General features: G+C 35.3%; 1 protein-coding gene and 1 long non-coding RNA gene across 3 annotated transcripts; both read left to right on the top strand.

Annotated features, from left to right (window-relative positions):
• Positions 1-661: 661 nt before the first annotated feature.
• Positions 662-6,534, top strand: LOC110736830 (malignant T-cell-amplified sequence 1 homolog). 2 transcript variants are annotated; one of them, XM_021917148.1, is made up of 8 exons: positions 662-842; positions 3,404-3,485; positions 3,615-3,682; positions 3,779-3,876; positions 4,516-4,652; positions 4,787-4,854; positions 5,351-5,414; positions 6,291-6,534. In XM_021917148.1, the coding sequence occupies exons 1-8, from the start codon at positions 832-834 to the stop codon at positions 6,306-6,308; spliced, it is 546 nt and encodes a 181-aa protein (XP_021772840.1). In that variant the 5' UTR covers positions 662-831; the 3' UTR covers positions 6,309-6,534. The 2 variants fall into 2 exon arrangements, with proteins under 2 accessions (XP_021772840.1, XP_021772841.1); XM_021917149.1 differs by lacking the exon at positions 662-842 and having other exon boundaries at positions 3,393-3,485.
• A 2,920-nt stretch (positions 6,535-9,454) lies between these two features.
• LOC110736831 lies at positions 9,455-13,263 on the top strand. Its single transcript, XR_002514279.1, has 4 exons — positions 9,455-11,028; positions 11,849-11,937; positions 12,036-12,207; positions 12,955-13,263. It is a non-coding gene; the product is annotated as an uncharacterized LOC110736831 (long non-coding RNA).
• Positions 13,264-15,163: the final 1,900 nt, after the last annotated feature.

Here is a 15,163-nt window from a genome sequence, read left to right as displayed (position 1 = left end):
CAAATGGTAAGGTGGCAAGTCGCCATTGCCAATCACCAAACCCAGGCCCTGAAGCAGTAACAATACGCTCCACGGAGGATCGAAGAGCCCCGTCAAAAGTGCGCTGAGTTGTCTCAAAAGTACTAGGAGGACAAGTACGCAATGCAAAGTAGAGTTTAGAAACTCTGGTACATGCTCTAAGTAACAATAACTCACACTGAGGGTCATCAAGCATAACAACCTTATCCATAAGCGTAATTATTATTATTATTATAATTATTAAATATTATTATTAAATATTAATTATTATAATAATAATAAATATTATTATTATTAAATATTATTTATTATTATTATTAAAAATTACAAAATTATTATCTTTAACTATTGGTTATTATCTTTAAAATATTAATTTTTATTATAAAAAATCAATTTTTATTATTATTTTTATTTTTATTAATAATAATAATAATTATTAACATTGTTATTATTATTAGGTATTAATTATTATTATAATTATTAATATTAAATATTAATTATTATTATAATAATTCAATATTAATTATTATTTTTAAGTAGAGCTGGACTCAGCAGAGCACAACAGCTCTAAAGAACAAGGCCTCGCTTGAGTATGAGGCACATTAGCAACGACACGGCCGATCTTTACTTAAAAAACTCCGTAAAGTAGGAGAGCTGCTTGGTAGACACGCACAGCAACTTCAGAACACTCGGTCTCACCTCTCCCCGTCCTTTTGCACCAGTTGGTGTTTCTCGCAATCACAGTCCCAATTAATCGGGAATTCCTCTGCAACACCTTAAGTTTTACATCTTCTCTCTCCTCCGCAATCTCAAATGTTCAAAAAGTACTTTCTCTCTCCTCCTCTTTAACTCGTTTTATTTTATTGCGCGTTTAATCTTTCTAGGTTTTAAGCTGCTTTTAATTTGTCAATTATTCATATCTCTGATTCATATATGATGTGATTTGGTTGATAATTTATTCATCTTTGTTGCAGTAGTTGTTTTGATTTTGTGCAGTGGAAATATAAATTCTTTCTGGTTTAATGTTTTTTAAAATTGTATAGAAGTTATTCATTTATGAAACCTAAATTCAAATTAGGGGTTTTGCGATTATTATTGATTTGGTTTGTGGAGGAAATTCATGATTATTGGATAACATTTTGTAGTTAACATATTTGATTGTGTGTTTTCTGGTATCTTTATCTGCTGTATGCGGTAGTGACTAGGGACTTAGGGAGTAATATAAATTCATCATCTAGTTTGAGAATAGCAATCGTTTTGGAGAAATATTGGGTGCTTTGCAGTTTTTATAGTGCTATAGCACAAATTTGAACATCTCTAGGTGAATGCTTGATGTGGTTTTGAGGTTAGAAATGCTAAAACCGAATATAGTCGAATACTAGAGTTTTGAGAGTGATAAAAACTAATCACTCATTGCTGTGTCGTTGTTTTGTAATTCGTCCAAAACAGTATAATCATGGAAGTCTATGGATGAAGAGGGTTTTAAAAGCCTGGTACTTTAGATGGATGAGCTTACTTTAAAGGGTGTGTTCTATTTACCTTATTTTCACTTATTTGAGCGTATTTAATCTTATTTGAACTTCTTAGATCTCATTAAAAATATTGTAATTATAATTTAAACTTGAGTATCCCTTATCAACCCTTATAAATAAGGCGAACAAAATAGTAAATGCAAGTTTTCAGTAGTTTTATGAGTTTATTGGGAGTCGGAAGCTCTAATTCTGTATGGGTTCTTTTCACTAATTTCTTTTGAAATAATTAAGATTGTTTATCTGGGGCAGGGTGTTGACTTAAGAATGTTGTGGTAAAACTCTTTCATGAATTTCTCCTCTTCTCTGGATAATTTATTTTGGCAATGCCATGTTCCTCTATAGAACTGTAGCAAAGTCAGATAATGTATTAGCCATTTCCTAGCCATTTGCGCCTTTGCTGCAACAAGTTTGAACATAGGCTGATTCATCTGTCAGTTCCTATTGGCATCGAATTTGAAATAGACTTAGAATTAGGTGTGAACAGCCACTTATATATAACAAAGCAGTTTCTAGTTCATTTGGTGAGTCCAATCAATACACCTGGAAGTAGTTTCAACAAGTATACTTTAGAGGCTATAATTGAACATTAACTAGGTGATACACTGCCCAGAACTTTCTGTTCTAATAACTATGTTTTTAATGATATTAACGTATAGAGCGAGTTGGCATTTTTTTTGCCTAACTTTGGGAAAACGAAAGTTGGGCATAGTAGAGAGTATTTATATGCATATCTGCATGATAGAAAGATGATGCAGTGAGGTTCATTGTATATATTACTTGAAACTAGGACACTACTAAATCTGTAAAGACATAGGCATATATCTAAGTCTAAAATTTGGAAGAAAAGTTTCATTTTCTACTCCAAATTGAAGTGTGAATTCTCCGCACCCATGTCAAGGTGTTTCCATGGATTATTGAGTTGAAATGAAGATATTCTGTAACATAGCTTATGCCTTTGTGGTCTATTGAACAGGACTCCAAATGTAATCACAGAGTTTTGGTTCTGAATGTTGTAAAATACAATTGTATGCATATTTGCATGATAAATAATGAAGAAAATTCGGTCTATGCAAGGTTTTAAATGTAATTATTGAGACAGGTTTGAGCTGCTCAGAACTTTGTAATAATGTTATGCATAAAAGCAAGATAATTCATAGAAATGTTTAAGTTTGTGGTCCACTGCTGGAATTTCATTGAAATGATAGTCCTATATCTCCCATTGACATATCACATTCAGTGAGTATTTTCCACAATTATAACCCCTCTGCCCATAAAATCATAATTGTAGCATAGCCACAAGCCCATGAGAAGATAATGTACTATAAACTGGGCCAGCTGGCAATTGCTCTAGTTGACCATGCTGACTATAGAGACCATTTCATGTGATGGTGGAGATTGGAGCTACTCCATACTAAATAGACCATTTCATGTGATGGTGGAGATTGAAATGGTCTATAATAATGAACAAGATATAATTATCTTCTCGTTGCTTGAACGTTGATCTAAAAGGATCCTTCTGCTTGTTCAAATTTAAATTCCTACCTTTGGTGTGGCATAAACTTTACGATAACTTAGGCTAGTATGAACACGGATGACAATTAATATATTATTACTATTTTCCCTGTATATTTAGAGGTTGGACATTAATTATTGACCAGCGCAAAGTATACAGTAATATGTGATCAGTTTTTGTTTAAGCTAATGAATTCCAGGGTTATACAAAAAATCTGGTTGATGTTCACTGAAGACATATACATGAATCAGCTTGATTTTTGTATAGTCGTGCATCAATTACCTTCCCATATTATTTGCTCTCAAATTTGGTAAATGACCTCTACCTTTATGTATATCAGGTTCACTTCTGAAGATGTCTCAGCCCAAAATCAAGTCAAGGCATCTGTGCAAAGGAGAATTCGTCAAAGTATAGCTGATGAGGTTGGTGCAAAGCTCTTGCTGTATTTCATAAAACATCCCTGTGATAAGGATGTTCTGTCCATGAAACTCAAGAACACTAATTGCCTCATTTACTTTTAGTGTAACTGATATTGCTCTCTTTTTTGACAGTATCCTGGACTTGAACCGGTTTTGGAAGATTTGCTGCCAAAGAAGTCACCCCTTGTAGTTGTGAAATGGTTCTGATGTTCTTGTCCATCTCTGTTGTTCATTTCTGTTTAGCTTGTTTAGTTAGTTATTTTCTTATCTGACTATATTCTTTTGCTTTTTTGCAGTCAGAATCATTTAAATCTTGTTGTAGTCAATAATGTCCCATTGTTCTTCAATATCCGTGATGGACCTTATATGCCAACTCTACGACTTCTTCATCAATGTAAGCTTGGATTTAGAAATTTGCTTTATATTGTGAAGTTTATTTCTTATATAATTCATGGTTGTAGTCTAGGTGACATATTTCCATTTTACTATTTTCGTGTCTTGTCAAAAATTACTTTTATTGGCCCCTTATCTGTACTGTGGTTAACCGTTAATGCTGTTTTATTCCTGTGGCATTGTTCTATAGATATACTACCTCCGTTTTTTTTTAGTTGACACGTTTTGACTTTAGCACTATTCACTCACTTCCCTTTGACCGTGTTTTGTGCTTTATACCTAATGAAAAATATAGTCATGTGAGATCTTGTTAGATTCGTTACGATATATATTTTCAAATATCAACTTTTCATAATCTTTGTTTATCGGTAATTAGAGATATTAATGGTTGAAGTTGTGCATTGGCAAATGTGTCAACTAAAAAGAAACGGAGGAAGTATGTGGTTTGAAACTTTGAATGTATATACCATACCAAGATTTCTCCTTTTTTTTTTCCTTTTTCATTTCTATATGGGTTGGTCAGCTGGTGCTGATAGGCTCGAGAAGGTCCCTCTGAATTTTGGGTCATTTGTGTAGACCAGACATTTTAAATAATCAATCTTAAAGATTTTAATGGTTTGGCAATTTTATTCTGCTGCAGATCCTAATATAATGAAGAAGTTTCAAGTAGATAGGGGCGCTATTAAATTTGTTTTTTCTGGTGCTAATATCATGTGTCCTGGTCTTACGTCACCTGGTGGTGTGCTGGATGAAGAAGTTGGGAGCGAGAGGCCTGTGGTATGTCTCCTCATGCTTGAAATCCAGTAATGCACATTTGAGTGATTTATTCATGAAGCTCCATACATTAGATAATGTTTGAATATTGTATACTCCATCTTATGTGATTTTAATTCTTGAAATTAATATTTTAGGCCATAATGGCTGAAGGAAAGCAGCATGCTCTTGCTATTGGCTTCACAAAAATGTCCTCAAAAGATATGTAAGTTTCATCCTATGATCATTTCTTAGAGTACTGCTGGTTTGTGAAATTGTATCTTGGAAGTGGGGCTAAATAAAGCAATGAGGCCTATGACCATGTCATTGATTTCCAAGTTTTTATTGATATGGATGTTGTGATCTTAGATTTTATGTTCATAATCAAAACCAATATCGGCACAACTTAGTAAAAGTCTAATATATTTGTGAGAGTTAAGTGTTTATGCTTTCTTTCTATGCATGTGATGATTTTCAATTTTTTGCTTCATTTTTCATCTGAATATTATACTCTGTGGTTATTGTGTATTGTCTCCCCAGTGTAAAACTTTGTCACATCCCATGACATGAGCCAAAATGATTGACTTAGTTTCCTTCTGTTGCTGTCTATTTTATATCCTTGTCAGAGTTACGACACATGTAGAAAAAAATAGTACATGGCATATATCATCAGTATAATTTTCCCATATGCAACTTGCTTAGAGCTTACCTTCTTGATGCAGAAAAACTATCAACAAGGGCATTGGTGTAGACAACTTGCATTATCTCAATGACGGCCTATGGAAGGTATTCTACTTACGTCTTCCTCTGTCCCTCCCATCGCCTACTTTCTCTGAACGCAGATATCATCTCATTTTATAACCTCTATCGTTTGATACTTTCATCATAACCCATAACTATTTACTGTATAATTGAGCTTTAATTACCGTCGCTGTAGAATGGTAAATTCCACTGGTTCAGTAATGTTATTTGGAGCTGAAATTGCATAGTTGCATGGTTTCATATGAACTTCATTTGCCCTTTTTAATGAGCGTCATTTGATTGGGGGTCTTTTTTTAGTATTGAATTGAACCACAAGACTATAACTATCCTTCTCTCTTACCTACCATGTGTTCATGCCTCTGGCAGTCATTCATTACACTATGTTTAAATAGAGAGAAATGGAGGGAAAGGAGGAGAAGAGAAAAGAAAGGATGCATCATCTATTGTAAGGAGAGAAGGGAAGGGAATTGGAAGGTTCCATTTTCCTTCCCCTTTTAATAAACCAAATCCTTCCATTGTTGGAGAGATTTGGAGGGAAAATGGAAAGTCACCTCCTCCCTCCCCTCACCTCCCTTTCCCCTCCCTCTTTTTCCTTCCCCTTCATTAGTGTTATCCAAACATAGTGTTGGAGTTTTTAGCAAAAAGGTAGTGTAATATGTGCAAGTAAAATCTTAAAGTTTAACTGACTCTATTTGGGAAGTGATTATCATTATGGGATTTTACAGTAGAGATGGCTTATGTTTCATACAATCTTGCTCATATTCCCCCCTACCCCTCCCTCGCCTCTCCGAGTCTCCGTGCACACATGAAATCCCATGCCCATACATCAAACTCTTAAGGAGAAAGAACTACTGAAGTTGATATCAGATTTTAATTTAAACTGTGCTCATGTTTATGCAGATGGAGCGCTTAGATTGATGGTGTGAAGAGTGGTCAGCAATTCTAAAATCCATGCCTTGCTGTTTGTTTGGGCATTTACGCTTTTTCCTTGCTTTTACGTTTGAGAGGATAAAATTTTCCATGATCTTGTTGCGGCATTTTTTCATGTGTATTCCATTTAAATAGTTAGCATCTGTTGCTCAAATCTGTATCCTATCACAAAATAGTCATTGATGATAAATTGATAAGCACATTAATTTATTTATCTCTTTTCTTTTTTTTACTAAATTTGAAACTTCTGTTAAGTCAATGCCTATGTATCACAGTATCTGACTTGATATCAGCACCTCTTTGTGAGAGACATTCACAGAAAGAGTGTTCCACTGCGGAAGTCACTACATTTGCTACGTAATTGGGAGTTGCGAGCTCATGTTCATTGTTCAATAGAGTAAACGCAAGGATCTCCGTATGATCGCATCTCTTCTTCTAAGTTTTAACCTCCAAAGTCAATATATGAGGTAGATGTTGTGGTAGGCATGATGGGACAAACAAGACTCATCACTAACTACTAGGGAATAGGGATACTTGTCAATTGAATCAAATACTACTTAAACACTTTCCTTTAGCAAAGTTGCAACAATGTTGCATGTTCCTTATTAGATTTTCTTCATAACCTCTTACATATCTATCTGTCTTATAATTTTTTTCAATGAGGGGTCTATCAATATGTTATGGTCGTGGAAATAATTTGTCTAATTCATCTAATTGTAATTGAAAAAAGAGTACATTAAGATTACATGGATGAGACTTTTTTTTTGTTTTTTATTTTATTTTGTATGATTCGGGTGGAGTAGCAAAAGTTGATTCTCATAAAGAAGAGCAAATCACTGATGGTAAGATACTATTTGATCAAAAAAATGAGAGTTTGGGTAGCCTAAAATATGTGTTTTTAGGGTCAAGTCTGAAATGGCCAATTGACCAGATTGGTAAATAAAAAAGACCCCTAGCGACAATTTGGTTAAAAAACTTACTTCGGCGACAATTTGGTAAAAAAAAGCTAACCATATGTGACAATTTGGTAAAAATAATAAACTCCAGCGACATTTATACCAAAAAATCTATTTATTTCCGACAAACTCTTTTAAAATCCTAATTTAATTTGTTTGTGTGTTTTTAACTTTATTTTTCCCATTTAAAATTTTGAATTATGTCATCCCTCTATATTTCCAACCCCTTTTTAAAAAAAAATTCATGAATAAGGGGCATGAAACTTAAGTGAAAATTGATACTTAACATTTTTTTTCTTCAAATTGTTATTTTTATAAAAAAGGTTGGTAAAAAAAACCAAAAAAAGCGAACTAAATTAAGCATTCGCGAGTAATTTATCAGAAATTTTAGTATTTTTTGGATTAATTATCGCCTGAGATTATTTTATTTACCAAATTGTCGCTTAAGGTTAGCTTTTTTTTACCAAATTGTCGTCGGAGTAAAATTTTTTTTATCAAATTGTCGCTAAGGATCTTTTTTATTTATCAATCTGGTCAATTCGTCAGCCTGAAACTAGCTAGAAAAAATCCGTTTTTCCAAAATCGAGGGTCTCACCTTCGCCACGCTTCTTTGACCCTATCCCATGTGGGATACGAGGCAAGGTATTCCGTAGGAGCAAAAACATCTTCTACTGCTTCTGCCCTTGCTATTCTGATCTAACTAGTTTGACCTTGACTTTGTGAACTAAGATTTAGGTTTACCACGACATTTGATTTTATCTATCATATTATACTCATATAATCATGTTCATATTTTTAATGTAAAAAGTTTTTATCCAAAATAATTTGTAAGTAATCCAATAACATATATTTCCATTTTTTTTAGTAATCTATAAAAAAATGAGGGAGCCCTGATTAATAAGGCTGATATACAAACTTTGTATATCAGTCTTTAAAAACTGCGGTATGATTTTACCTTGAATTGCTATTTCAAGTAGTGATTTTAGAGTATCTCTAATTGAATAATGATACACAAAAGGAACCTGCTTGCAAATTAAATAAAGTTGCGGGAAAACATTGATGTAGCTTGATTAAGTAACCTGCTTAAACAAGCTACGTCGCTTGGTTTTGCAAAGAAAACTTCATCTAATAAAATTATGACATGTGTATGATAAAATTTACTTTATTTAATTATTTATTTTTTCAAGCTACAATATGCAATTATGGAGATAGTGCTACGAATCACAAAATCAATAAAACGTACTAAAGTATGTAGTATAAAAATAAGAATTTTATTCAATAATCGAAAACCCCTATTCATATAAAATAGGAATTTGAATCATTAATCGAAAACCCCAATTCATTTCAATGCTATTCGTTACACAAGTCCACTAATAAATATCTAATCTAATTAGCAACTAATTCATCATATGCCTCTAACAGTGATAAAATAAGCAATATTTTAATAACAGATTAATTAAAGATTATGATATAAGTGTATGGCAAATGCATATACTTGAAGAGAAAGAACAATAGATGTAATCAATCCATACGACGAAGTGTGTTTTCCCGTATTTCTTCTTCGATATATTTGTTTATTTGATTTGTAGAGTTGTTTTATGGCTCTTTAGCTCGCCGTGCCTCGATCTCTCTTCGCGTCAAGAAAAGACACCACATTGTATGGATTGATTACAGCTACCTTTACCTTTACCCATCAAAGATATGCAATTTACCATACATCGATATCGAAAATCTTTAGCGTTACAAACAATTGCAATTTTTATAAATCCGAAACACAAAAAACAAGAAGAGAAATAATTCAAAGAGTAACAATATTTTGTTGAGAGAATATAATACCTCAATATTTCAGATGATGAAGCTGATGAATTGCGAAAATAGGATCAAGAACACAACCGTAATACTCAAAAAACAGAAAAAAAAATAAAAAAAAATAAGAGGTTTGTTTTTTTAAACAAATATGCATGCTCCATTTTATGGATTGAAGGTGATATTTATATCCAATTATTGGAAAGAACCGACCTTTTTTTGGGAATAAAAGACCGACCTATTTTATTCTCCTTGACGCACAAGAAATGGTAAATATATCTGACTTATACATTTTTAATTGTAATAACTAGACTAGATAAGTATGAATATCCTAAATTTGGCAGCAAAAAAAATTTATTATTAGTATATAGATTATTAAAAAAAGGAAAAATTGGTAAAAATAATCCCAACTTTCACTTATTTGCTTTTAATAATCCCAACTTTGGATTATTATTAAATAATCTCAATTTTGGGGTGTATTCGCTTTCTTTGGTCCCTAATCGGTAACTAACTTGTTATAACAGGTTTTTGGGATACGTGGCATCACGTAATTGGTTTTAAAAAAACGATTAAAAACCTTTTTTTTGGGGGGGGAAAGGAAACTAAAAAAAAAGCTTAAAAAAAAAGTGAAAAATTAATTAAAAAAACAAACTCAACCCCCCACTGCCACCATCTCCACCACCAACCTCCGCCCACTCCCGGAACCCCCATTTTCGCCGGCACCAAGACGCCCAGTCCCCCCGGTACATAACCAGCTCCGCCGCGACAAGCACCAACCCATCCACAAACACACATCAATCACAACCACCACGAAAACCACCATGAAACCACCTTGTGGCAGGCCCGCAAAAAACGACCACAAATCCAACCAGGTTTCTCCTTAACTTGATTTGGATTTTTCGCAATCAAGTCGCAAAGCTCTGTTAAAGCTTCTATTGATGATTCTACAAAGATTAATCTAGAAATTACTGCAAAATTTGGGGAAAATTGTTAGGGTTAATTGCAAAGATCAAAGGAGGTTAATTTTTGCAACAAAGGTTTAGTGCGTGGTGGAGGTTATGGGGGTTTTGGTGGTTTAGGGGTACGGGGAAGGGGGCAGCGACGAGCCGGCACCGTCGCGAGGGAGAGGGGATCTGGGCGCGGTGGTTAGGAGCGGCTGATGTTGCCGTTGGTTTGGTTTTTTAGGTTGCTTGCCGTGGTCCTTGTTGCATTGGGGGTGTGGGCAGCAGTGTTGGTGGCGATTGGGTGGGTGGCAGAGGTTGTGGTTGTTGGTGTATGCGGCTGGGCGGTGATGGCAGGAGAGTTTGGTTTGGTGGGTGTGAGTGGTGAGGAGCAGGGGAGTTCTAGGTGTGGAGATGCGTGGCTGCTGGTGTTTTCGAGATGCCGGCAGGTGGTGCGGTGGGAGCGCAGGTTGTTGCGTAGGTGATGGTGGTTATAGGGGTTGCTGCGCAGGTGATGGTCGGAACGTAGGTGGTTAAAGGTGATGGTGGTGATGTTGTCGTTTGAATTTTCACTAGTAGAAAAAGATAAATGCGCACCGATTATTGAAAACCGGTGCAAAAAATGCAAGCCTAGACCACAAAAATAAAACAGGCTTAATAGGGCACCGGTTAACCGATGCCCTTTTCCCAAATATTCCCTAAAATTAGAACTCTCTCGCTCTCTCTCCTCTGTTTCCCCTCTCTTCTCGAATTCTCTCGTTCTCTATTCTCTCTTCTCCTCTCTCGCTCTCTCTCCATGCTAGCTTCCCACCAGCGCAACTTTCCTCTATTACAGCTTCCCACCGCAGCCACCACCAGCGCAAGCCTCCTCTCTCTCTTCTTCCATGCTAGCTTCCCACCACCAGCCACCACCACCGTAGTCAGTAATGGAGATGTTAAAGCAAGCCCTTAAAAAACCAGGAGAACGATGCCTAGATCTCTAATGGCGACGCTGCTCCTCACAAGGTTTATCCCTCCTTTTTTTTTGTTAATTTTATATAATTTGGGTTAGGGTTTCGATTTCGTTGAGTTTTTGGGTTTTGATTTTGGATTTTGTGATTTGGTTGTTGTTTTTGAGTTTGAGTTTGTATGTGATGTTTGATTTTGAGTTTGATTTTGTCCCTCTTGTTCGATGATTATTGTAATTTTTTGATTCCCAGAAACCCCTTTTTAATTTTTCTTGTAATTTTGATATCTAGGTGTTTTCACTTAGTTTAGATTATGGGTTTAATTGGGTTTTAGTAGCCTTAGCAGACTTAATAGTAAGTTTTGGGGTTTGAAATCAGATTCCACAACTCAATTTTATTATGATTGATCTGGGTTTTGTTAATTTGTTTCAATAATTGCGATTGATCTAGGATTTTGTTAATTTGAGCTTTTGAAACTGTGAATATACAAAATGAATTATGGGTATACAGAGTATTTGAATTGTGAGTATTTTTGAGTATTTGATACTTGAATCTTGAAATTTCACTATTTTGATTTGTGGATGTATTGTGAATGTTGTATTGGTTGTCATTTAATTTGATTTTGGGGGTATATATTTGTTTGGGTATATTTTGACTGATTTCTTGATTATGGACTTTATGGTATGGGTATATTTTGATCCCATTGAACTTACAATTTTAACTAAGATTCTGGTTTGGTAAATCTGTTAAGTCAGTTTAAGTTGTAAATTTGGCATATATAATGGTTCATGGAGATAGGTCTATAGTTTATGTGCATGTGTGTACATTGTTCACCTGCTAATTGCAATGTTTTCCTTGTGTGTGTGTGTGATGATCAGAAGCTGATTTCTGCAATCTGGTTGGGCTGCTTGGTTTACAAAGGACAATATTTTGACATAGCATCTTGCAAATTCCTTTGACATACGAGGTAAGCTGTGTGTTAATTATAGTGGTTTTTGTGAACTTTGTATTGATAAAACTCAGTGTGAGCAAGTGAATTAGCGTGTTTTTTTTTTTCCTACTTAGGTGAGGGTACATCAGGGACAAGAGCCAATTGATGGGGTAGACGTTTGCTTGATACAAATGTGCATGATTGTGGATATGGAAAATGGGATTTTGAAGCAAAGAATTCATAGTTTGGCTAGACAAAGAGAAGAGATGGAGCAAAGCTCTTTGTTATTGTCGTCATAAATTTAAGGTTAATGACTCACTTGCTTCTACTTTATTTTGGGTTCAAATTGTAGTGTTGCTTTATTATTTATAGATGTATGCTCAATATATTAACACACTAAAATAATGACTTAATGCTTGATTATGTGATTAATCGCTTGGTTTTGTACTAGAGTGTTTAAAATAATGCATCTGCTATCTTTTTTCTTTTTTTTTTTGCTTTTGCTTTGTTGCTCATATTGATGTTGGACTTGTTTGTTTGGGCTGAGAAATGTGACTCATGTGAGTCTGTTTATTTTTTATTTTAATTTTTTTTTTATTTTTTACCAACTCTTACCTTGTTCATTGGTAGGTATTAGTCCTGTAACTTGTGGACTATCTTGTGGGTTATTGAGCTTTATTACAGCTGTTCAGTTCCAAACCATGTCCGTATCATGTAGTTTTGTCAAAATTATTAACACTCAACGCACTTCACATGATAGAATGTGTTGGATGCATTGTCTTCTGAAGAATGAGTTTTGGATTTGATTTTCTGAACTGTGTTTTGGCTTTATCGAATGACTTGAATATGCTGCCATGTTGCTGCCTTTAAGTTAACTTCGGTTTTCAATAAACTTTTAATTTATCATTTCATAATATTTTGTTTGGGGTTTTAATTGTTTACTTGTTTCTTAGTATTAGTTTATATGATAGTTTTTGTCCCTTCCATTAGCTTAATTTAGATTACTTGATTCATCATTGCATTTCTACTACTTATCCAAGTGTTATGTTTCAGCTCTCCACGTTGTTGCCTCTTCACAAGAGAGTGGATCAGCTCTCCACGCTGCTACCTCTACTGCTACTCCCTCTGCTGCTGCTGTCTTATCTTTGATGCTACTGCCGCTTTTACATTGCTTCTACTGCCTCCTATCTTTGATGCTGTTGCTAATTCTGTAGTGCTGCTACTGCCTCCTCCTATTATGATAATAGAAGTATCCAAGAAGAAAATATTGATGCTGTAGTTTTTTCAGTTTTTTAAAGTGTGATATTACAAGTTATTGAAGAAAAAATATGTATTTTATGTATATTATGATTATACATAAGTATCTGGTACATTTTAAGTGAAAAAAATGCAATTTTTTTTTTGATTTTTTGGGCCATTAAGGGCACCGGTTAACCGGTGCTAATAACCTTGTATTCGCACCGGTTAACTGATGCTAATGTTAATTATTTCCACCGGTTTTCAACCGTTGCGAATAAACTTAGCTTTTTGCACCCCTCAAATGACCAACGGTTCAAAACCAAAGCCGGTTTTGAACCAGTTCTACTGCTCATTTGCATTTTTCTACTAGTGTTTGACTGTTTTTTTTTTTCAAAGTTGTTGTTGTTGTTGTTGTTTTTTTTTTTTTTTTAAAAAAAAAAAAATTTAACATTTCAACCAATCACGTGGTGACACGTGTCACATAAACTTAAAAATTAAAAAAAATTACCTCTTTAACAGGTTACCGGTCACTTGGGACTAATTTGAGCGAATACACCCCAAAGTTGGGATTATTTAATAATAATCCAAAGCGCATACATGAAAGTTGAGATTATTTTTACCAATTTTTCCTTAAAAAAAATGCTTGAGTATTATATATGCACCCTTGAGTGATAGGATTTATTTATTTAAGAAAAAATTAACAAAAATAATCCCAATTATTGACCTCCTTCCCATTTTAATCCCATCTATAATTTAATTTAGAATAATCCCAACTATTGGGTGACCTTTCTCAAAATAGTTTCAAATTTTTTTAACCTAACGTACTAGTAAAAAGAATGATGTGTGAATTTGGCATAAAAAAATCTCCATTTCTTTTCTCTGAATCACTGCCCACCTCAACCACCCTCCCACCAGCTTTAATTCCCAGCCACCGAAACGTCAAACCCTAACCATCCTCTTAGCCACCCACAGTTGCCGAAACCCACCATTCTAGCCAAGCCCATCTACCGAAAGCCACCATTTTTCCATGCCCAGCCACCGAAACATAAAACACTTGGAGCAGTAACAATCAAGTAATCAACTATGAAAGTGATGCCTTCTTAATTTTTTAATATTTTTTTATAATGCAATAAAAAAAAGGAAAAATTACATTTTTTAATACCAACTTTGCACAATTTCATTTTATTAATCCCAACTTTGGAATATTCTGCAATAATCCCAACTTTGATATGGGCTTTCATTCTTCATACCCAAACCGGTCAGCACAAGTCAACAACCTTCTATTGTAGGTTGCTGGACACGTGTCGCCAGTTGAGAGGTCCAATTTGTTTTTTTTTTTTAATTTTTTTTAAAGAAAAAAACAGAAAAAAAAATTAAAATCAAAGAACAACCACCCACCCACCTCCCTCCATGAACACCGTACCCACCCACCTCCCTCCACGAGCACCGAATTCACCCGCCCCCACGACCACCCACCCACCAGAACCCAGATCGGCAGGCCCACGACCACCGTACCCACCCACCTCCCTCCACGAACACCGTACCCACCCCACCGCCACCTCCACCTCCACCTCCACAAACACCAACAACCCAGAACCTAGACCCGCGAAAACCTTCCACCCCGCGAACACCTACCCACGACCACCCACAAAAGGGCCCAACCCCAACGAAAAACCCATCCAACCCACTGACAAACCACCTCCTCATCCCACGAACCACCATCCCCATTTCAAACAACTCTTCAAACCACCTCCTCATCCCACGAACCACCAGCCCCATTTCATCGACCCCAAAACCAGAATCAGATCAAGCACCAAAGCTAGAAGCGGCGTCGTCAAGCATGGACAAGAACAACATAGGATCCGCCATCGAAAATGGGGGCGATTCAACAAATTTACAAGATCTTCATCTTTAAGGTGGGAGGGTGGTGGTTTCGCAAGCGGGGAGGTAGGTGGGAGGGTGGTGGTTTCGCGCATGCTAGGAGGTTGGTTTGAGGCGATTTCGGGGGTGGGGGGGGGGGGGA

The sequence above is a fragment of the Chenopodium quinoa genome, unplaced genomic scaffold (genome assembly GCF_001683475.1).
Source record: "Chenopodium quinoa cultivar QQ74 unplaced genomic scaffold, ASM168347v1, whole genome shotgun sequence".
NCBI classification, from domain to species: domain Eukaryota; kingdom Viridiplantae; phylum Streptophyta; class Magnoliopsida; order Caryophyllales; family Amaranthaceae; genus Chenopodium; species Chenopodium quinoa.
This window is presented reverse-complemented; position numbering and strand designations above follow the sequence as displayed.

Coding starts and splice junctions, on each gene's coding strand:
- LOC110736830 (XM_021917148.1), top strand. Junction 4,653..4,786: donor TTGGGAGCGAGAGGCCTGTG/GTATGTCTCCTC, acceptor TTAATATTTTAG/GCCATAATGGCTGAAGGAAA. Junction 4,855..5,350: donor AAAATGTCCTCAAAAGATAT/GTAAGTTTCATC, acceptor TTCTTGATGCAG/AAAAACTATCAACAAGGGCA.